We start from the raw sequence: 24,359 nt of genomic DNA on the forward strand, positions 1-24,359 counted from the left end.
GCCGGCCCGCTCCACTCCCAGACTTCCCCAGCTCCGGTCGCACGGTGATACCCTGTGTAAGTCTCCTCCTCCTCCTCCTCTTGACTTTGCTTCCGGGAAAATAAGTCAATTCACGATTCATTTTCTTCCGTTACCTCTTTTTTTTTTTGTTTGAATAGTAATAATTTCTTTATTTGACGGTGTACCAAAAATGGTAATGGTCCGTATAAATTGGGTGAAAATTCATCTGAATGGAAGTTGGAAAGGAGCTTGATGATTTATGAGTTCAGAATGGTAGACTGAGATGGGTTTGTACTGATAAGATTTACGATATTTGGACGTTTGGAACTTGAGGAGAACCATATTCCTATAATGTGCTGTTCCCGTGGTGGCTTTAAATTCATTATCTAATTTCGTTTTTTTTTTTTAATAAACAATACTTCTACAGTATATTCTAATGCGGTCTTAAGGTTAAAGTAAAGGCAGAATATTTGGATGGTTCATTTTGATTTTTCTGATGACTCTATATAAATAGAGTTCTCACTGATAATGCTCATAGCTCTTTCAAAATACCTGAAATTTAGGGCTTCTACATGCAAATGTATCAGCTGTCACAGACTCACAAGCACAAAGTTTCTCAGAACTGATGAAAAACTTGTGTTCCCTAATTTGAATCATCGAGTAAAAGAAGGTCCTTTCAAATATCAAATTGGGACATGGAACTGTTTTGAGTCATTGTGTTAATATAATTATTAATTCATCTTTAATTGTTTGTGGATTTAAGCCCCTCTGAAAATGCATGTGCATATATGACCAACTAAAGAAAAAAAATTTGCCATTACTGATTAAAATGCAGTTTTTGAAGGTTTTCATGGAGGCTGAATCTCAAGATCCTAGACCTCGGGTTAGAGCCACACTTCGCCTTGAATCAGAAACATATTGTGTCAATACAAACAAGGGTACTCTTTCTGAGCAATTGATTTCAATGAAAGAAGAAAGTATGGGCATATTGAAGGAATTCATCACCAAACATAATGTTCCTAATGATGTCCCCGATGAACTTGTTGAAAGCTCTTCAGAAGACGATACTGAAACCCCAGAGAAGACCCATGTGAAGTCAAAGAAGACGAAATTAACATAATTATTCCTTTCTCCTCCTTGGTTTAAAATCCCTAAAGACAAATGGGAAGCTCCTTCAATGTGTTAGCAGTGTCTTGAACAATATCTTTGAAATAGTTAGTACATTAGATGTCATGCAAGATGATATACTTATGCCCTTTTGCATTTGAATTCTCTATAGTTCTTAAGACTTTGCTTGGCACAGAATCTTTGTTCAAGTCTTTTGGCCATGTGAATTCTAACCACGGAGGATCCGGAAAATTGTTTTTGAAGTGTTTTACCAACTTTGAGGTTAAAAGACTCGAGCCAGCAGTTGGGCTGTTCACAGCAGGACGACAATAGAGTTTGTCGCTGGAATTAGCAACCGGTCTCATTGCACATCTGAATGCCGGTTGGCAATTCAGAAACTTGAACGTGAGAGGAGAGGGGAGGAGATTTGATACGGAATGCTTGCCACACATATCAATTTAGGGGGAGGTCAGTCTTGAGAGCATATCCTTGTATAGCCTGTTGACACCAAACTAACTCCAATTCTCCATATGAACAATATAGATGGGTGGTTGATAAACTAACTTGAATTCTCTACAGATATCACTGGATTAAACAAGGAGCTCCGGATGTTGAAATCAGAAGACTAGAGTGATTTCCTACATAAAAAATGAAATATAAAATGGAGAATGTTCTCATAGATTGTAATTAATTTTTGTTACTCATTTCATAAATGAAACATTTTTTTTTTTTTTTCCAAAATCAATTGGTTTAAATCAGTTCTTTTTCTAACCCCACACCGGCCACGACACTGCAGCCTGAAAAGCAAAAATCAGTGGACTAGAGAATTTAGAGCTCTTCAACCTTGCTCCATTTTCCTCTTCACAAAGTAATGACATCAATCAAATTGACACATATATGCAAGAAGAATAACCGAGGGCAACAAACTCGCTTATTCCACCACCTCAGGCATCTCCTTTCCTAAGTCCCGGATACAATGTTGTAACCCATCAATCCAATTTTGGAAAACAAAATCGTGCTGTCAGAAATAAGACTTACTACAGCCTCGACAATTTCCTTCTAAACCAATCTGACAGGCGCTTCATCTTACCCAGCTCAGGCTGTGAGAAATAAGACAGTGCATTTGATAACATAACCATTATGTCATGCTTCACAGCCTCCAAGCTCCGGTAGTACTCATTCTTTAACCTCGAACAAATCAGTTCCGGGTACAATGGAACTGGAAACCTGAATTTACAAAACCAAAGGATCACAAATTGTTTAAATCCCAGCTTTTCTTGGAACAATGAATTATATAAAAGATTACTACCCCTACAACCTCTGCCTCCTACACAACCAAGATGGGAAAAAATGACTATATGCCATTCATACAATGCTAATTTGTCCACAGGCTCTATGATAGCCAGTAAGTTGTTGAATGATGGATTATGTCAAGTCTTTTATATGGGCTTCTAAGTGATATTTAGGTATAAACAGTCATTTGGTTTAGTCCATCATGCTTTCAGCAGGTAATACATTAGTTACTAAGGGATTCGCAGGTAAGCACATATTCAATATAAAGAATAACGACAGCCCATGTCCAGCATTTTTCTACCTATTAGAGAAGTCTGACTTCTGGGCAGCATGATTCAATTTAGCAAGTCCATAATAATCCTGCAGGATGCACAAGCGAGCTCTGAGTAAGTAGTGTTTCTAGGTGTCTCCCATAATCATAATTTAAGCTCCAACATGCCAAATATCTATCAAATCAAACACAAACAGGAACGAGAAGTTTGTGACAAAAATCACCTTGTTTCCATCCACTGGCCGCTCCAATTTAGCAAAAAGAGACAGGAGCTTATCTCTGCTCTCATCATCAATATGGGGGTGCTCCCATAAAATGTCAGGATCATGCAGTTCCCAAGGACAGTGTAGATGATCATCTGTAGGATCACTTCTGTAACAAACAGCATATCTTTCCCAAGGACTGTCAGGAAACTCTTGACATTTGGGCTTTGAAGAAAGAATTCGACCTTCCCACCACTTACCACCTTCCCCATTTGGATTTCTCCACCAAACTAGGCATTTATCCCTATGTGTCCAATTTCTCCTAATAGCAGCATCATACCGTGTTTTCTCAACAACAAAATCAGGGAAATCAATCAGTTCAGGCAGAGTCAATTCGAATGTTTTACCAAACCCAACGGAGGAGTGATTTTCAAATCTAAGTTTGATTTTACAGCAGCTATCCCCTGAGCCTGGTAATGTGGCATAATCAAAACCTTCAACTTTGCAAATTTCCACAGCACTCAAGTTTCTATTGATTGATCTCCAAGGACCTATTTCTGACAAGAGACTTGATTCTATAAACTCTTCATGGCCCTGACAATAATAGAAAAGAATATTACTGTGAACAGAATGACAGAAAGCTGAACTCAAAACTGAATTACAAAAGGACCAGGGTCCATTGATTGAAAACAATAGGGCAGTACCTGTCTCAAATATACAACTTCATCACCTAGCTGAGGGATGTAACGGTAGCCCTCCTCATGCTCTGACAACATAAGCCACGACAGTTTTCTTCCAGAATTATTTAATTTCCTCCTAGCGGAAGAATTTGGTTCATAATCATTATACCCACCACGCTGATTTCTTGTAGACCTTGATCCTTGAAGAAACTGATCAGACAATTCCATGGAGGATTTTTCAGCATTTATAGATGTCCCCATCGATGCACGGCCACTTCGCAACTTGAAGCTATGTTTCACAACATTTGGCTCCCATGACGTTGCCTTTATCTTAATGGATCTGGTTCTACGTGCTGCATCATTAGAAGCTTCAGGGACAGCAGCTTCCACATCATGATGGTCATTAAAAGTTGCAGTATTTTCTTCCAAATCATTATCAGAACCTTCCAAATCAGTTTTCGCCTGATAGAATTTCTCACTTCCCCGAGTGGCATCAGACATCCTCATGTCTGAATACAAATGCTGTGACCTCAAAGAACTTGATGTGCCAGTATCTTCACCTCTAGCACTTGACCGGTCCTCCACAGTTGTAGTGAATTTCAGTTTGGAAGGACTTTTAGGGTCCGTTGCTATCCTTTTCTTTGTCCTAATTATTAACTTTGTTGGCTTAAGTGGAGCGTTCTCTTTAAGTCTGTTTGAGTCGTTAGTGTCCACGACTTCATATATTTTTAGTGACTTGTCTCTGCATTGATCAGATCTAGACGAATCTTTGCATCCCATGTCAGAATTTCCATCGTATGGAGCTGCAGAAGCATCAGTGCCAAACTGCTCCTCATCCCTGCAAGACAACATAACTCCATGAGAATCGATTAATCAATTAGCATACAACTTTCCATATGTTATCAAATATGTGCTTTTCATATGTTATCAAGTTTCATATACCCATTCATATCATTCTTGTTTTCCTTTTGAACATCAAAACTTGCAACCGATTCAGTAAATGCATCTCTCGGCAAGAGATCTCCTGATCTTGAACACTTGGATGTGCATCCATTGACCTCTTCCCACCTATGCTTACTCTCCTCATCACCTGCAGGTGCCTCCGAATGCTCCCTGGCCTTTCCATGTTGCGCTTTGTCCATGCAATCACTTCTGATCTGGTTTTGGGAAAGTTCCACATCAATTATATCAGTGAAAGATGACATTGGATCCATGGAGCTTTTGTTAGTTCCGTCTTCTTGAGTGGTTTCATGAGGTCTAGAGGATGGACAAACTGGAGCAGCCTGATTCTCACATTTGGATCTTGTGTCTTCTGGAGACACATGCTTCTTAGAATCACGAAGTGAAAACTTCAGGAGTAATCTTCGCTTGCTACCAACATTTGGATGAGGTTCAGAAAGTTCTGGAGGCTTGGGTACATCTGTAAACTCACCTACATATGAAAGTTCCTCTTTCCCACATTGCCACTGCATATTCTGCAAGTTTGCATCAGTCCTGTTGATTTTGAGGTTTGAATCTTGCAGCAGCAACTCACTATCTGAGGAATCATTTTCTGAGTCATTTTCATCTTCTCCATCTGAAGATGTTCCAGTGATTCGAGAAAACATATTTAGCGCATTGAGTGCAGCAACACGCTGGGGTCTCATAGTCTTAGCTTTAGAAGACTTCCTCTGGGAAACTTTCTGACTACTTCTTGATTTCTTCGCTCTGTTACTCCAAGATACAGTGCCATCACACTCATTCAGATTCCTTTTCTTCACTCGCCTCCCTGAAGAAGTCATTGACTCGACCTGAAAAGCAATCATATCGGTCAAAATAGGCAAAACTACCACCCCCCCCCCCCCCCCCCCCAAAAAAAAAAAAAAAAAAAAAAATTGTAAAGTTGAAGACTTCACTTACTTCAGTTTTGTGTTTTTTCCTTCTTGATCTGCGAAGGCTATCTCTATGGCTGCGTTCAACCTCACTGTCTTCTGCACTGGACTCTAGATCACTAGAAGAGCTGGCACTTATACTGGCCTGGTCACCTTCACTGAAATTTTCCTCGGCAACATTGTACTCTGAATCATTATCATCACTTATTATGACTTCATTTTCTGGTTCCCAATACATGGCATCTACAAACTCCGGTAGTGGCTCAATCATTCTTTCCAAATCAGCCAAGGGGAGCATCTGATCATCCTGGCCCAGACCAAAATCCAGACCAACAGCATATTTTACGGATGAAGGCTGCCACTCAATGCCCAATGCACCAAGTCTACGTTTCTGATACATACTCTGATAGGGTTCCGGATATGGCATCATACCTGGCATTTCACGTCAATCTTTGATATTAGAAGCAGTGTTTCTCAGAGATATACAATAAGCAAGATATATAAACAAGAGCCAAGAACATACTTGAATCACAAAGAGGATCTTGAATGTTCCTGCGATGTGGGGGAAGTTGTGACTCCTGCATTAGATGTAATATATTTCAGAATACTACACAAATAAGATAGGCACTGAAGATCTTTGACCAATAATAAGCCTAGAGATTCAAATATAATGTCTCAGGAATTTAGTTAACGTGTTTTAAATCTGGACAAAAAATGACAAGAATATTAAGAACAAAACTAGTTGCCTCAAATCAAATAGGATTTTCCCAACAATCACATAATGACGACTTCTGCCCTTGCACATGATGAAGGTAAGGTATGCATGGCATTTGACCAACATAATTTCTTACTATGGAAATGAAACTAAATTTACCAAACAAGAATCAAATAGTAAGGGGTGGCTATTACCTGATCAAGAACATTTCCCATGGCATCCCGAATGAGGGGACGATAGTCCCCTAGGAAGAACTGTAGTAGAAATTAGACAACATGATCATAAGACAATTGCATACTACCAACTTAGGTTGCAAATGAGGGAATAATGGGGTTTATTTTGTATGTAAAATTTTGTGGTACCTGATCCAATTTGGCATCCTTTTGGGACTCGCCTTGACCTGTGTTTAGTAAATATATTTGGCCAACATCATCTGAAAGTACTATTGATGTCCCATCCCTTTGTTTAAAAAATGAATCATCACAAAAAATAAGCAGTGGGAAAGCAACATAGGATCTAAATAGAAAAGCAGTTTAATATCGAATGCACATGACAAGAATCTTTGGGTAACTGAACTGAAAATTCAAGAACAGACTTACAGCTATGTACTGCTGTAAGGAAATCAAGCTACATAGCAGACATAGCTTAAAAAAATTATTCAGAAAGAAAACTACAGCCTGGATACATGAAGCAGAAATTCCATCAAGCAATTTTTTTATAAGTAGAAATTCCATCAAGCATATGATTGAAAGTGACGACAAATGAGTTAAGGGCATATTTGGGGAGTGAGATGAGAATTTTTGGTTTTGTATGGGAATTTGGGAATGTTATAATAATGAGATGAGTTGAAATGAGAATTTTATGTCTCATCCCATGCCCCCAAACCTGCTCTAAATAGTTTAAATAGGCAAAAAATGTCAATCAAACCAAAATAATACAACAAAAATTGAATACTAGAATATTCTAGAGGTTACTTACGGGGAAAACTTTCCATCGACCAACTTAAAACGTCCAATATCATAGGTCCATATAGGTGTGCCCTCCCAAATCTGGAAACAAGAAGAACCAAAGACCTCAATAAACAAAGCAATTTGAACACAACATATCATCGTAGAAAAATTAAAATCACAAACTTACATCCCAAACTATAGTCCGCCCATCATACCCAGCACTCATAGCTATCCGCGGATTGAAGGGATGAACATCCAAGACATAAGACTAGCAAGCAGCCAACAATTAAACAGTGATCCATGAGAGCCAAAATAAGAATCACAAACTATTGGAAGGCAGATAGGACTTAAGATCAAGAAACCTGGACCTCATGCATGCCAATCATCAATAGGGTTTAAAAATTTATAATTTTTTAAAAACTCAGCTTTATCAAGTGAAAATTTAAAAGTTATTATATTCACAAGTTAGTGTGGAGGACACACCATCTAAACTGTTGATGTAACAAGACTTGATTTAAAAATTCAAATTTTTAAATTTATCTCACAAATCAAATCATGTCATGTCAGCATTATGTGTGTCCTTATCTTCTAAAAAAAATCAAGGGAAACCATGCTAGAAGGCACAAACTTTGTGCGTCAAGTTAGATGAGAAAATGTAATAGTAGAATGCACATCAAAAGAGAATGATACTTGAATGTATCGTCTTTATCAAGTGTACATAAAAAATATAGGGAGGGCGGAGCCTTGATAATGATGAGTTTCCACAAGCTAAATAAGTACCACATTTTCTCTTCATACATTTTTCTTTTGCTGATGGATTGTTTTCTCTGTTGAGTTTGGGTGGTCTGTGAAGGCGATCGGATGGGTTTTTCTAAGGACATTGCGATAGAGTCTAAACTTTTCTCACTTGCAAAGGAGGGGGGTCTCTTGGCTATCACAGAGAGAAGCTGGAGGGTAATGAACAAGTTGTTACAGGGACCTTCAATGGTGCAGTGGTGGGCAAAGGCCTTGGGAGATTGCTTGAAGGAAGAAAGCGAGATTTTTTCACCATTGATAGGGAAGGCAGTCGCAGCTTCATTGTGCAGAAATGTTCGAATGGTCGTGGCCGCTATATCGCGGTGGTGGTAGAAGAAATTTCATTTTCATTCTTGAAGAGAAGGAGGGGAGAGGGTGGAGAAGGATGGGGGAGGATCTATGGGAGTTTCTTCAAGAGGGGAGGGCCACTTATAGTGATGGTGCACCAAAGAGACCATCAGCAACAAAGTAACCACCTCTCTCTTACAAGGGGCTCTGTTGGTGGAGCAACCTCGAGTTTTTCGAAAAGGTGATGGCGGCATGGAACAATAGAGAGGTGGCCACGGCTTTGACAGAGATTTTCGACCCGTTCAGTGGCGGGGTGGTGGTGGCAGATCTGCAGGTGGAGTGACAGAGGGGGAAGTCCACAGTACACTGCTGAATATGAAGGCTCGGCTGAGTACTTTGCAAAACAAGGTAGATTGGCTCATACGGTGCGTAGCGCCTGAAGGGGGGAGTGGGCTTGGAAGGACCTGGGCTGTTCGTGGGTTTGGGTAAGAGAGATGGGCAACGTTACATGGGTGGCTTAGGTTCATTGGTTGTTGGCCCCAGCAAGAGAAGGGGAGACGCAAGGGAGGGTGATGGGCTGCGTAGTAAAGGTTTAGTGGAGGGCCCGTTAGGGGATGGCTCTAATCAACTAAGGGCTGTAGCAAGTGGGCCTAATGGGCACACCAATGGGCCTCAGCCCGTCAGGCCCCTTCCCATGTGGAGAATTTGCAAGGGGGGTGACTGACAGCCCACTGCCAACGAAAACCTTGCAACCCCACCAGAAATTGCATCAGAGGCACCACAACCAACTGTCAGACCATCCTTGGTGGTCCAGAAGGCGTTGGAGATGGTGGAGGAACTATTGTCAGTGTTGCAAAATGGGGGAACCGAGGAGATCTTGCCATCGAGTGCCGTGTTCCAGGCTTTCTGTGGCCAGAAAACGCCGATAATCACTATGGAAGCACCACCTACCTAGATAGAGGATCCAGAACAACTTGAGAAGCATCTTGAGTTATTGTCGACAGGAGATGGTGTGGATTGTGAGGATGTGGTGGATGTTGAGGAGGGGATATCTCAAATGATCATTCCTATTGGTGGTTGTGACGAAGGGATGGTCCTTGAAACTCAGTTTCTCCCTAGCAATGACGTGGTCGAATGGGAGGCAGAAATCTGTTTGGGCAGGAGGAGAGGGGGATGCCTTCGAATTTGCAATGGGTTTCTAGAGAAGGGGAGCCCATTCCTTTGAATTGGATGTTACCAAATGAATCCAATGTGTCGAATTGGGTGCTTCGCAAGGTAAAGGAAATTCAATACTGTGTGGGAATGAAGTGTGTGGGTTTTGAGGAACAGTTAATGGCCTTTCTTACTGCCATTAAGGTGGGCCACTCACAGTCTAAGAAATCTGGGTCTAAGAAACAACGAGAGCCTAAGCGACTCAAATGGTCACTGAATTATGAGGGCAAGTCAAGCCGTGATAGATCCAAAGGGAAGCGGCTTGTTTCTCCTTTATGAAGCCGAAAATTATGTCTTGGAATGTCCGCGAATTCAATGAGGAAAATAAGCAATTTCAAATAAAAAACTTGCTTCAGGAATGGAGGGCGGACATAATTTGTTTACAAGAAACCAAGCTGAAATTTGTTTCTAGGAGAATAGTGCAAAGTGTTTGGAATTGTACTTATGCAGATTGGGTCTATCTTGCATCAAATGGGGCTTCAGGTGGAATTTTGAGGATGTGGGATAGGAGAGTAGTGGAGCAAATGGAGGATTTTGTGGGGGAGTGTACTGTGGCTTGCTCCTTTAAGAGAGTGGCAAATAACTTTTTGTAGGCTTTTGCAGGTTTATATAGGCCGAATGTAGACAATGATCGAAGACTTTTATGGGAGGAACTCATTGGGTTATATACATGGTGGGAACTTCCCTAGTGTATTGGTGGGGATTTCAATGTCATTTGATTCCCTAGTGAACAATCTAGAGACAGCAGGATGCGCCCAACAATGACAGAATTTTCAGATTATATTTTTGACTTGAATTTGTTGGATATTCCTCTCATGGGGGGTCCTTTTACTCGATCCAATAATCAAACGTGGTCTTGGCTGGATAGATTTCTAATCTCACCGGATTGGGAATCTCATTACCCGGAGGTGTGTCAAAAGAGGTTGCCTCGTTTATGCTCGGATCATTTTCCCATCATGTTGAATTGTGGTGGTATCCAAGGCGGGCGCCAATACTTTAAGTTCGAAAACACATGGCTTAAAAGTGAGGGCTTTGTGGAAAAAGGGTAAGGTAATGGTGGTCATGGTACCCCCTCCTACATACTAGCCGGCAAACTCAAAGTTTTGAAGAATGATCTTAAGCTTTGGAACTCTCAATCCTTTGGAGATATAGGAGAGTGAAAGAAAACCATGGTGGAGGAGCTACAATAGTTTGAGAGGATACTTGAGGCTAGAGTCCTCTCCCCTGAAGAATTATCGTGGAAGGCAGAGTTGGAGAGATTAATTTCACTAGAGGAGATCTCTTGGCATCAGAAGTCCAAAGAATTGTGGTTGAAAGAAGGGGACCAGTGCACAAAGTTCTTCCACCGAGTAGCTAACTCTCACAGAAGAAATAATACCATGAAGATGCTGAATATCAATGGTACAGATTGCACGGAGGCCCCTTTGATTTGGGATCATGTGGTGAATTTCTTTGAATAGTTGCTTATAGAACAAGAGGGGTGGAGGCCAAAGTTTGATGGACTAGTTTTTGACTCTATTGAGCCACAGACAGGGTCTTCGTTTGAGTGACCTTTTGAAGAAGCGAAGGTATATGATGTAGTGAGACGCATGGTTAAAGATAAAACACCAGGTCCAGATGGCTTCTTGATGGGCTTTTTCCAAACATGCTGATGCTGGTGGTTAGTGAAAGAGGACATCATGAATGTGTTCCATGAATTGTTTTCGGCTGGGAAGTTTGAGAAAAGCTTAAATGCTACTTTTATTGTGCTAATCCTGAAGAAGATTGGGCCATTAGAGGTTAAGGATTTTAGGCCCATTAGCCTCGTTAATGGGGTGTACAAAATTATCTCCAAGGTGCTCGTAAACAGATTAGTCGAGGTTTTGGGTAAGATAATTACGAAGCCACAAAATGCGTTTGTTCAGGGTCGATAAATTTTGGATTCAGTCCTTATAGCGAATGAAGGCCTAAATAGCAGATTAAAGTCTGGTTCCCAAGGGATTATGTGTAAATTAGACATGGAGAAGACATACGATCATGTAAACTAGGACTTCCGTATATATTTGTTAGGGAGATGTGGTTTTGGGGATAGATGGCGAACGTGGATCAGTTGGTACATCTCAACGGCAAGGTTCTCAATCTTGATTAATGGAAGCCCTATTGGTTTCTTCAATAGTTCTTGAGGATTAATGCAAGGAGACCTGTTGTCCCCATTTCTCTTGGTTATCATCATGGGGGCCCTCAGTAGGATGATATTGGTCGTGGTTATGAATGGGTTTGTGGCTGGATTTTCAGTGGGTGACCCCAATCGAGGCCTTATTACTTTATCTCATTTATTATTTGCAAATGACAAGCTATTATTTTGTGAGGCAAATCAAAACCAGTTGAGGGCACTGAAGGCACTAATACTATGCTTCGAAGCAGCGTCAGGCTTGAAGGTGAATTTCGAGAAATCAGAGTTAATGCCAATGGGTAACATCAGCAACACTCAGTTGTTAGCCAGCATACTTGGGTGTGAGGTAGCCTCTCTTCCCAGAACATATTTGGGATTGCCTCTCGGACTATCCATTTGGGACACAGTTATCGAGAAGATAGGAAGAAAATTGGCAGGGTGGAAGAGATTGTATTTGTCAAAGGGTGGCTGGTTGACTCTCATTATGAGTACTCTCTCTAACTTACCAACATATTTCTTGTCTTTATTTCCAATTCTAGCTAGTGTGGTGGCTCGAATTGAAAAACTATACTGCGATTTCTTCTGGAGCGCGATGGGAGATGAATTCAAATTCCATTTAGTCAATTGAGATAAGGTGTGCGGGCCATTCTTGCCAGGTGGGTTGCGTATAAAAAATTTGAGAACATTCAACCGGACCCTACTTGGGAAATGGCTATGGAGGTATAATTTAGAACTAGAAGCCCTATGGAAATTGGTGGTTGATTGCAAATATGGAAGCTTGTGGGATGGTTGGTGTACTGGAGACGTAAATAGGGCTTACGGAGTGGGGGTTTGGAAGCTCATTAGGTGAGAGTGAGGGGTGTTTAATCACCATTCTAAATTAGTGCTCGGTGAGGGTTCCCGAATATAGTTTTGGAATGACATATGGTGCGGGAATGAGGCTCTAAATGATTCTTTTCCAGCTATTTTCCAAGTGGCATGTGATCAAGAAGCTTTAGTAGCGAACCTTATGATTCGATCGGGGTACCAAGTGCAATGGAATGTCACTTTCAGTAGAGCGGCGCAAGATTGGGAAGTAGACAGCTTTGAGACTTTTTTCAGCCCACTATATTCTATGGAGCCGAATGGACAACAAGTCGATAGGCTAAGATGGACACCTACGGGTAATGGTGCTTTCTCGGTTCCATCCTTCTATAAGTCCCTCACACAATTACCAAATATTCAGTTCCCTTGGAGGAAAATTTGGATGAATAAGGCGCCTCCTAAAGTAGTCTTCATCACTTGGACAGCAGTCATGGGGAAAATTTTGACAACCGATAATCTGAGGAAGTGCCATGTCGTTATTCTAGATTGGTGTTGTATGTGCAAGAAATATGGCGAGATAGTGGAGCATCTCTTGTTACATTGTGAGCTAGATTGAAGTGTTCAGCCGAGTAGAGTTAACTTAAGTAATGTCTGCCACAATGGTTGAGCTATTAGCTAGCTGGACGCTTCCGAGAGGTGTCCCACAAATCAGGGCTGTGTGGAAAATGATCACGATCTGCATTATGTGATGCAAATGGCAAGAGCGTAACAATCGGACTTTCAAAAACAAGGAGCGGTCACCAGAGGAATTTCGACCTTTATTTTTCCGTACTTTATTTCTATGGGCCATAGCTTTAGATTTTAATGAACTAAACTTCCATGATTTTCTAGTTTCCACTACTTCGACCTAGATAGGTCTTATCTCTTGTATATCATTTTGTGTACTTGGCTATGCCTATCTCTATTAATAATATCGTTTACTTATTAAAAAAAAAACTTTCTTCAAGCTTAGAAGGAAAGAATAACTTCCCCTAGATTGGTTTATTTAAGTCAAGCACAAAAGGGTAATGTCTATGCAATTGATACCATGTTTACTAAAAACTACCCATGGTAGGTTCAAACATTAGACAATACTCACAGATTCACTATGACCGGTTAAAGAATGTACTAAGCTACCATCAACAGCATTCCAGACACATATTCTGCAATCTGCACAAGCAGAAAAAATAAAAGAAAATAAAAGAAAAGAAAAAATGGACAAGTCATATGCCAAAATATAAATGATAAGATGCAACATCAGATTCTGTAACTTGAATAAAAGCTGTGTAAATCTTTCATAAATATCCATAACAAGTGATTTGGCCCAGGATAAAGCAAAATGACAAATATTGAGCTAAGATGCAGGAAACTAGGAATGCAAAAAATAAGAGAATCCTATGTTAATGTAACTTTTCTCCCATAACTACATAGTCAACTACTTTAAGTACTTTACCCATGATAGCTGCAAGCACAAACCGATTATCCAGACTCCATACAATCATATTAACACCACGGGGGGTTGGAAGAAATCTATGACGTGGACCTCCTCGGGGAGGCTGAGGAGGCAGTGGAGGAGGTGGAACTTTTAAATGATAGGCCCGTGTCCAACGTCCAACTTTTCCCTAAAATAATGGAAGAAAGAAGAAAACAGGAAATCAAATTGAACAGGTCAATTACATATTAAACTGCATAAAAAAGAAAGAGCAAAATAACCAGGGAAGAGGAAGTAGAACATGGCATCCACCAAACTTTGGAATATCTAAAGGAATCTCTTGGGAAAGAGCTCACATGGGATCTGCGTGATCTTGGAACCCAAATAATTGCACTGCCATCACGAGAACAGGTGACGATGTTGTCATGACAAAACCTGAGAATATTACAAGTTGAGAAGGTAGGACATTTAACAACACAGGAATGGTAGGTATTAAGTACATTTGAGGAGGTGTTAAGCTCATTGCAACGATTATTGTCAAAATATTAATTAAATGATTGATTTTCCCTCTTCCCGTCAACATAAATGTGTAGAACAATTGGAGATTTAAAATGGAATAAAGGTCCTAAGTTCCAATCCAACGTCTGAACTCCACTATCTAGCCCCCACTTCGGTTAAACATTTATCAAATTGCAACCAATTGTTGAGGGAAGTGTTAGAATATTAATTGAAAAAAATCAACTTACCTCTTCCTGTCAACTTTAAATTTTAAGACACTTGATGATTTAACATTCATTAATGGACGGAATCTCACTTAAACTTTAAATATTTAAAAGAAAATAGATCAAGGGATAATATCGTGTTACTTAAATTTTGAAATGAAAAGAAAATGAAAAAGAGCTATGGTCAGACCAGGAATTTTTGAACTTCGGAATGTTATCCTCCTTGAATGAGTCAGACATTGAAGTTTTTGAAGCCACAGCACAGCCACTGCACATGGAAGTAACACATAAAATATGAAATATCTGAAAGTAAATTACTTCCTTTTCCTATTCAGTCACTAACTGGAGCTGACTAACCTGAATTGCACATAATTGACATCGTTCTCATGGCCAGATAACACATCCATCTCATGCATTGGTTGATCAGAGTCATCTGGGCTAGATTTAAAAGCACTCCAAACCTGCAAAGTAACTGTTGTTGATGACCATATCCAAAAGATCTATAATAATAGCAACCAATACAAGTAAGCTAAATTTAAGTAGATGAACTATAAGAACTTAATTTTAGGGTGTATGTTTGAATATACCCTCGCAAAAGTGTCAGAACTACCAGTAACAAAAACGGTTCCATTGGCATTGTAAGCACAACAAAGTATTTGATGGCTCTGCAGACCATTGCTTGAGGAGGGTCCATTACTCGATGGACCACTGCTCTTCCCTGCAGTAAACTTCACAGTCCTACTTAAGTTCACATCACCCGGATTCAAACCAACTAGATAACAATGTAGAAACAATCATCTAACCATTTAAGACATCTGAAGGCTTTGGTGTGTATATTCGAGGCTTGCACTGGGAAAACCTAGCATCCCAGATTCGACAAGTTCCATCATCTGATGATCTACAAATGTTATAACAGCAGATGTAATATCAAAAGAAAAGAACTCCAGCATATCATTACTTCAACACCAGAAAGCTAGCTAGGAGTTATAAAGTTCCTAGAATGAATAAACTACTTTACATGAATACATAAAAGTGGTATTAAATCAGGTTTTTCAGATTAAACAATTATCACAGCAGATCAACTGCACAACTAGAAGGAAGCAACCAGGAGTAATCACTCAGAAAATAGGGCTCACGATAAAAGCTGGTAAACAGCACTTGGCCTGGGACTAAATACAATAGCAGTGACAGCGCCAGTATGCCCCCTTAAAACTGAAATCGGCATTCCATCTGGCAAACGCCACTGGGATAGAACAGAAAGAACTAATCATATGTCACAGAATTTGAAAGAATATGAAATGCAGGATAGGGTATACTTACAACTCGAATGACAAAGTCATTTGAAGCAGATGCCACCAAAGCGTTATTTGAACTCACAGCCAAGTCAGTAATGTCACCCTTTAATTCAAGAGTAGAGAATAATATTAAAATATGAAATACAAAAATAGCAAGATGGACTATCAAAGTATTACTTTCACTCAAGACATGGACAATCCCTTTTTTTATAATTAAGATATGGACAATTCTAACTCACTTCATGTCCTCGACAACTGGCCAAGGAAAATGCTGTTTCCATTGACCAAATCTTGACAAGTCGATCATCCGAGCCCGTGATAACATATCTTCCTAACCTATCAAATATAGCTACAAGAAAGAAGCAAATTTGTTAAAATTGTTTTTATCCGCATTAAACTTTGTACTAAATTTGGCACTATGACAGTATGAAACACAGATTCATATTGAAGAAAATGTCATGTTGGACGATAGATATGTGGCAGTATAATGTGTGTGTTAAGCAAATCAAACTCAGCAATATTTTCAAGGAATAATACTAGTTCGAGAAAACACTGTCCATTTCTTTTTTAAATACAGTTATTAATTTATAGAAAAGAAATGCGAAAATCATGAAAATGCTTGGAAATAGGCCACATCAGTGGCCCAGTTACTGTATCCTTTTTCCAGACTATTTACTAAGACATATAATATAACATGATCTCTTAGAATGGAATGAGATAACCTTACCACAATAAACAGCACTACGATGCCCCCTTAGCTTCATCTTATTTTGCATCTTTTGTACCATAGTCAATGGTTTAGCAACTGCATAACATGCAGAGCGAATGGATGGGGCACGATGATGCTTGGTGAAACCTCCTCCAATTTCCCTTAAACTTAGCCCGCGTACCTGATCAGCTTGCATGTGAGGCCAACGCAGGTAAGCTTGTAAAGGCTTAACTTGCTTGTTCCCTACATTCCTCTCACCTGAAAAGAACAAGGAAAGTTCAGAAATAAGAAAATCAATAAATAAATATCATTTCACCAGAAATGAATAATAACACTTGTTTTTCATCAATAAAATAAAGATTTTACCAATGGTGAAAAAAAGGGTGCTGTTACCCCCAATACACAAAAGTATACAAGAGTTCCACCTAACAGCCAAAAGGATAAAAGAAGTAGAAATTCTTGAAAAGTGGAAATAGAAAGAGTTACACCATCTTAGGCGATTGGCCAATTATACAGGATGGTAAGGAAGAAAGATTTTGAGCTCTGATGCCGATTTTTTGCAATCCTCAAAACTATAACAAAATGATATCTTCTAGGAACTTTCTATTCCATGTAGGTGGCAGTTAGTGGTACTTTCTATACTATAACAATACCTCTCCATAATATTCCCACAAACTATGTAGGTGGCAGTTTGGAGAGAAAGAGAAAGACAGCTAGTTATTGGCAAAAAAAAGATAATCTAATGTTCTCATTCAGGGACAAAGCTGCAGAGATGGAGATGGAATTTCAATGAGTATTAGATCTCAATTAGGGAATGAAGATATGAGTTAAAGCCATAAACACCTTAAATAAAAATAACCATGGAAAAAATAAATAAACACCAAACTATTTCTTCTCATGCATGTTCTAATAGCGTTGTGTTTAAGTTTATGATACTTGCATTCAGCATCTTCAAAGAAGTAAAGGGTGAAGATGGCTTTGAAGATGCTATCAAACAAATTAAAAAACTTGCTGACATTTCAGAATAGTCTTCTGGCTCTCTATTTGAGAAATACTGACAATATACTAGAAGCGTTTGGACACAAGCTCTAGGAGTAGTTGTGCTTTAATTTAAATCATCTTAGCAGTTTCCTTTGTTTCAGGAAAAATGCTTGTTTATCAGTAAACAAATTTTTATTGATCAAAAGAGTAGGCATAAGCCCAAGTATGCGGGAAATATACAAGAGCAACGCCTAGGCGTGCTAGTTTAGGAAAAATGCTTGAAATTTATAATAATACTATATATCATGAAAACAGTTCACTGTGTCAATCTAAAGAGAAAAGTTGGCTGTGCTTAGGATCTGCCAAATAAAGGTGCTAGCCTCCAGATAAGCAACAATGCAAATCCTTTCCTAATTCTAATAGTTCACCATCCACGTCAGCATAAAAGAGCCTAAGAGAAACAAAACCATATACAGCAAAAACATTTCATTGCTAAAAGCCATTTTCTCCAAGATATAAAAAATTCTGCAGATAAAAAAAAACATACAATCGAAAAGTGAAAAGGATCCGGATCCTAGTAGTGTGGGAACATCAGCTGCATTGGGAGTACTTCCTCCAACCTTGAGATGAAAAGGAGGGGCTACACTCGCTATCAGTTGCTTCAGAAGCCTTACCAAGTGATCCTTCTCAATGTGGGGATACCTAGGGGTTATAAAAATGACAAATCAATTCAATCATACAAGGAAGTAACACAAAAAGATGCACCACATGAAATTCAATAAAAGAACATAATTGAATTGGTGCAATTCAACAAAAACTTTGGTAGAACAGAGCCAGCAAGCCCTGTGTTAGTCTGGGGGATTGCATCTGAGCACCAGGATTAAATCCACAGTCCTGAGGTCAAGTAGGTTATGACAACAGAAAAATCTGATCAGAAAGAAAAAACACTCCCTCTCAAACTCCAAAAACACCGACCTCACTTCAAGTTTCGTATTAACTAAATCCACATCCTTGTATTATGGGATACATTCAATTAGCCACTCAACACAGTTTGAATATTTAATATCCACTGTCCAGACTTTATTCAGTCAGTCAGGAGATGACTTTTAATCACCCAAACCGATGACTTCCAAATCCATGCTAGAGGAAAATATACATTACAAAGCAAGGACGTGTGATATTTCAAAAGCTATACAGGAAGTGATAGCAAATATGTTACGGTACTAACAATAAGGGCAGAAAGTAAGATTTATGGGATAGAGAAATAAGGTAAAGAGGAAAAACAAACCAGTCAGTCAATGTTATCTTCATAACAAACAAAAGAGATTTCCCATCATATGCCCATTACTCAATATGCTTCCATTGAGTAATACTAGTTTCTAGGTGAGGGGTTTTCAAATTAGAATTTTTCAGGCTACTGACAATGCAAATCACGATGACTCGCATCAGAACATGTAGAACTCGATGAAAGAAAGGACACAAGATATTATCTTGGAAAAAAAATATATATAAATCAAAAAACATAAGAACAAAGTTTCTTGTTCTTTTGACATACTTTCTACAAGGTAGAATTTAGAATTTGACTAGGTAGAACAATATAACATGTATACCTCTCCACCAGATGATTATAGCTCAACGGGAAAGAGATGCCATCACCATCGTCATCATCCTCATTATGTGCACCACTCCTTGAAAACCCAGCATGATATCTTCTAGGCAAAAGCTGATGTTCCAAAAGCTCATTGCAGAATTGCCCAAAAGTCCTTTGGCATGGCCCAGACGATAGGAAATGCAAAATTAAAAAGTAAACTTCTCCAAGGTCTATATCAACCTTAGTCTCAATGTGACCTGTAGCTCCTTTTTTAGATTGATCCTTTCCATGCACCTTATTTGAAAATTTTAAAGGCGCCATAATATGAGAAGGTGCATCAGCAGAGGATACGCACTTCCAACTATCCATATTATGAATCCAACCTGACACATTGCAAAAATGCTGATTCAAAACTACAAATCACTTAGATAGATCCAAGGGTATACGCATACAAAACAAAGATAATCTAATTCCTTGTATATGCTTGAAAGCAAGGAGTTATGACCATGCAATAATGGCAAGGGAAGATCTGTTGTTAAGAAGACATGTCAATCCAAATATTCAAGGATCTCTATTGGAGCTAAGTTCAAGCATCTTGGCCATTTCTCCTTAAGTTTTCTCCCTTTATCTCATATTATTAATGCCCTGAGTGGCCTCAACTTTCATGACTTACTTGTCTCTGTTGTTTTAACATAGATAGGGTGTACCTTTGTATTTCATCTTGTGTACTCGGGCTATGCCTATCATCATTCAATAAAATTGTTTACTTATAAATAAAATATAAAAAAATTAATGCCCTGAGTGGCATCAATGTCCGTGATATGATGCCTGACTTTTCACTGAGTACGAATGAAATTGAATCCCATCACTTAGTGTAGTTCTAAATCTATACTTACAAAAAAGAGTTACACCGAGAGAGAGAGAAACCCCCCCCCCCCCCCCAAACAAAAAAAGAAAAAGAAAAAAAAAGAGTAAAACCAAAACAAAAACAAAATATGCAACAGAAGTTGATAAAAGATAGTAGATTATCAGATGATATTGGCGAATAGGAGTCAGCAAATGTATAAAGGAAATCATTAACATTAACAAGAAAACTAATCTTTCAAAGATTATGAAGGTAGTTGGACTTTCCTGTTTTGTCAACAAACTGAAGTACCTAGAAACATGAGGTGTTTATGTCCTGTTATTGTATTTCCATATTAAAGAGTATTGTTCCTCTTTATAAACGATGTGGTTATATTAGTACGAATTACTAATCAAGGTAAACAAGACATTATCCCCACCAGATATATGACAACTACATAAGCTTTTGGTGCTTTTCCATAATTTCATCATCAAATACATATAATTTGGGTCAAGGATCCTTTAACACAAAACAACAGCCTAGGGGTCAGGGGTTGATTTGTTAAAGTTCAAACTCCTTAAAATTTTTCATGATATAAGGTATATTCTAACTCTGAATCATAGCCTTTCGAGATACATACGGCGAATATAAAGAATATGACAAAGTTATACAACTATCATATGGCTTTATTATTAATGCATTTAACGTGCCAATCACCAAATTAGTTCATTTACATGGCTGAAGGTCTTAAAAGCTAGTTGAAATCCAACATGCCATAAAGACAAAGCAGTAAGTGTTTAATCAAGATGAGCAAAGCACTAGGCTGTTCAAAATTGACTTGTTGGCAGAGATTGAGCATGTTCACAACCCAAAAATTGAGCTTAACCGGCCTATATGCGAGCCCGACACAAATAATTATTAAACTAGTTATTTGAAAAAATAAATAAATAAAGAAAAACAGATCAATGAAGTATAAAAAGAAAAGATCAAAACACCCATATACATATGAGACACTCATTTCATTGCTTTCCATCAAAACAGGTAATTAGGCATTATCTTTCTGTAGGAATTTGCAGATCTAAGTAACATTTTATAATAAGATAAAAGATTGCAGGATGAACCTTAACCATTAGTAAAAGTAATCGTGCAGAACCCCATTTCTTGTCAAGCTTAAATACATAAACTGGAGAATGGCTTGAACAACAAAGCTACATAGTTATCATGTTTCGTCTGTATAGTTGGGCTTTAGCTCTAGACTGAGACACATGGCCAAAAGTAACTACATAACCAATTTAGGGATATAGGGGTTGGCATGGGTTATGCCAAAAAGGATTGTACATCTCTTTGCATACTGGAAAGGGTTATATGAAATCCCACAAAATTGCAATAGTGTGGAAGATGGTCCATATTTATATAAGGTGATGTATTTGGCAGGAAAAGAATTAGATAGATTTTGAGGATCAAGAGTGGACGATGGAGGAGTTTAAAACTTCCTTTTTCAATAATTTGTTCTTTTGGGTAGCTTCTATAAATTTTAATGGGTCGAGCTTGCATGATTTTCTTTTCTTTTCTTTTCTTTTCTTTTTTTTTTTTTTTTTTTTTTTTAATTAGGTGTTCCTCTTGTATACTTCCTATGTACCTAGACTATGCCTTTCGCCTTTTTCTAATAAAATCTTTGATTACTTACCAAAGAAATGGGATGTAAGGTGCACGTTAGCAGTCAATCAAAATAATTTTATTCGTGAGATTCAGAACTCTACTCACTCGTGCCCCTTGAGTGGGCAATCCATGAGACAACATATGGACCCCCCATATATTTTTTTGATAGAAAAACAATAATATTATATTAATATTAAGAGGCTTAGCCCAGGTACACAGGGGGTATACAAGAGATAAACCTATACAAGAGTGTTTGCATAGATGATAAGAAATATGACATCCCATATATAGACGCGCATACCATGTATGATCAGGATAGGTATCTGTATTAAATATCTCTGTCCAATTAAATACCCAATTACACTTAAAAGTTTTCGATTTTAGAAATTAGTCTACCAAAGTTTTTCAATTTAAAGCTTTAAAAGCTAAAGCAATCTTTTCTCATTTGCTAAAGCCTAAATTTTCATCTACTACCACTTTCAAAGGTAAGGATCACATTACCTTTCTTTTGGAATTTGCAGAGTTTAGTAAAATTTTATAATGCACAGACAAAAGATTGCAGGATAAATCTCAACTATCAGTAAAAGTAATCATGTTGAACCCCATTTGTTGTCAAGCTTAAATGCATAAACTGGAGAATGGCTCAAACAAGAAAGCTGCATGGTTTTCACGTTTTGGTCAGTATAGCTGGGTTTCAGCTCTAGACTGAGACACATGGCGAATTTAGGGATTTAAGAGTTGGCATGAGCTATGCCCAAACCGATTGTAGATCTCTTTGCAAATTGGAGAGAATTATATGACATCCCAAAAATTGCAGTAGTGTGGAAGACAGTCCCTATATATATAGGGTGGTGTATTTGATGGGAAAAGAAATAGAGAGATTTAGAGGATCAACAGCAAACGATGGTGGAGTTTAAAACTACCTCTTACAATACGTTGTTCCTTTGGGTAGCTTCTATAGATTTTAATGGGTCAAGCTTGCATGATTTTCTTGTTTCTTTTTTTTATTTTTAATTAGGTGTTCATCTTGTATACTTCCTATGTACCTGGACTATGCCTTTGGCCTTTTTCTAATAAAATATTTCATTACTTATCAAAGAAATGAGATGTAAGGTGTCGTGTTAGCAGTCAATCATAGGAATTTTATTAATGAGATTCAGCGCTCTACTCACTCATGCCCGTTGAGTGGGCAATCCATGAGACAACATATGGAACCCCCATATAAAGACAACGGATACCATGTTTGATCAGGGGAGGCATCCATATTAAATATCTCTGTCAGATTAAATACCCAATTATGCTTAAAGTTTTGGCTTTTAGAGATTAGTATACCAAAAATTTTTCAATATAAATCTTTTTTTGATCAGAAAAAATAATTTTATTCAAAAAGCGAAGCCAAGTTTTCAATATAAATCTTTTAAAGATTTAAAATATATAAAAAAGAATTTAAAAGATTGATATTGAATTAAAAGATCAATATAAATCTTTTAAAGTTTAAGCAATCTTTTCTCATTTGCTAACAGCCAAAGTCTTCAATTACTACCACTTTCAAAGGTAAGGATCATAAGTCCTCTGGCATAACCATATTTCTATAATCTAAGATTCCAAACTTCTAGAATAGCAAAACTATCGATCAATTTACCAAATTTGTCATCATATAAACCAGAACTCTATCGCAATTCAGAAAACTGTACATATATGGTGTGTTCTTACTTGAAACATTGTCAAATCCAACAACAGTGAAGGAACTGATTTTCCCAGCATCTTTTTCGTTGTTTAAGCAAAGAAAACTATGGTTTTAGCTTAAATTATAAGAAATATCACAAATAGTGCACTCCCTTAAAGAGAAAAACATCGAAATGAATCCAAGAAATTGATTTCGTGCTCCCCAAAGTGTTACATGTGCGTATAAGTCAAGACACTGGCAGCCATGGCATCAATAATACAAAATAATAGAAAAAAAAAAATCCCGATTTCAACTTTAAATACAACTAAGGCCAACAGATAACAACAGGGAAAGCAAAAAAAGAAAATTGAAGAACCTGTGGATTGCTTCAACGAAGTGAAAGACATGCACAGTTGGATAAAACGGTAAGGTCGACCGAGTCCATAAATGCAGTTCCTAAGACACAAACATAAAAGCCCAATTAAAATTTTGTTTTGCAATATATTGTACATACATACATTTTTTTTTTTTTTTTTTTGGGGGGGGGGGGGGGGGGGGGGGGCTGGGGCCGCAAAAGGCATAAGATCTAAATCAAAGTAAGGCATGGAAAACCGCTGAGAAATCAGTTAATTCGTATGTATCCAAACAAAACCTCGTGACGCTGAGTAGAGTTGGTTGTAGCTGTTGGAGATTGAGGAAGAGGTTGTCTGAAAGAGCTCGTGTTCTGCTCTCTCTCTGTGTCTCTGTTTTTTGGTTCTTTTTTCCGGGATTTTCTTGTAGGGACCAGGGTAAAATGGAAAACGAATTTGGTTAATGAATTTTAATCTTTCTTTTATATTTTCTTTTTTAAAAGCAACAACGATGAACGCTGGTTTTCCTCAAAAAATATACACCACGTAAATAATCATTAATTCGGAACAACGATGTAAAATAATTATTAAATGGCATGGTATTTGGTGGGGGCGCCTAGTGCGAAATGGCCAAAGTACACCCGTGTTAAGTTCCCAAACTGTCGTTTAGGGTTAAACCCCCTGTTATGACATTCCCCCAACCCCCCCATATTCTAATTTTTCCTTTCTC

General features: G+C 38.3%; 1 protein-coding gene across 1 annotated transcript; it reads right to left on the minus strand.

The window, feature by feature from the left end:
* Positions 1–1,934: 1,934 nt before the first annotated feature.
* Positions 1,935–24,092, minus strand: LOC122314883 (PH-interacting protein-like). Its single transcript, XM_043130518.1, has 26 exons — positions 23,932–24,092; positions 23,656–23,735; positions 19,130–19,493; positions 18,067–18,221; positions 16,557–16,796; positions 16,069–16,178; positions 15,855–15,932; positions 15,671–15,777; positions 15,338–15,432; positions 15,122–15,252; positions 14,892–14,995; positions 14,725–14,802; positions 14,169–14,247; positions 13,834–14,002; positions 13,480–13,550; positions 7,278–7,358; positions 7,119–7,189; positions 6,503–6,599; positions 6,335–6,394; positions 5,949–6,003; positions 5,454–5,857; positions 4,497–5,344; positions 3,579–4,392; positions 2,896–3,468; positions 2,702–2,760; positions 1,935–2,334 (listed from the first exon to the last, which is right to left on the minus strand). Exons 2-26 carry the CDS (start codon positions 23,684–23,686, stop codon positions 2,145–2,147), a joined length of 5,064 nt encoding a protein of 1,687 aa, XP_042986452.1. The 5' UTR covers positions 23,687–23,735; positions 23,932–24,092; the 3' UTR covers positions 1,935–2,144.
* Positions 24,093–24,359: the final 267 nt, after the last annotated feature.

This window comes from Carya illinoinensis, chromosome 7 (assembly GCF_018687715.1).
Source record: "Carya illinoinensis cultivar Pawnee chromosome 7, C.illinoinensisPawnee_v1, whole genome shotgun sequence".
NCBI lineage: Eukaryota > Viridiplantae > Streptophyta > Magnoliopsida > Fagales > Juglandaceae > Carya > Carya illinoinensis.

Bases quoted from the DNA above. Each gene is read 5' to 3' on its own strand.
- LOC122314883 (XM_043130518.1), bottom strand. From the start codon at position 23,686: ATGTCTTTCACTTCGTTGAAGCAATCCACAG. The intron at 19,494-23,655 runs GTTCTTCAATTT...GCAATGTGTCAG, and splicing joins TTCGTTGAAGCAATCCACAG to GTTGGATTCATAATATGGAT. The intron at 5,345-5,453 runs GTAAGTGAAGTC...ATTGCTTTTCAG, and splicing joins GGAAAAAACACAAAACTGAA to GTCGAGTCAATGACTTCTTC.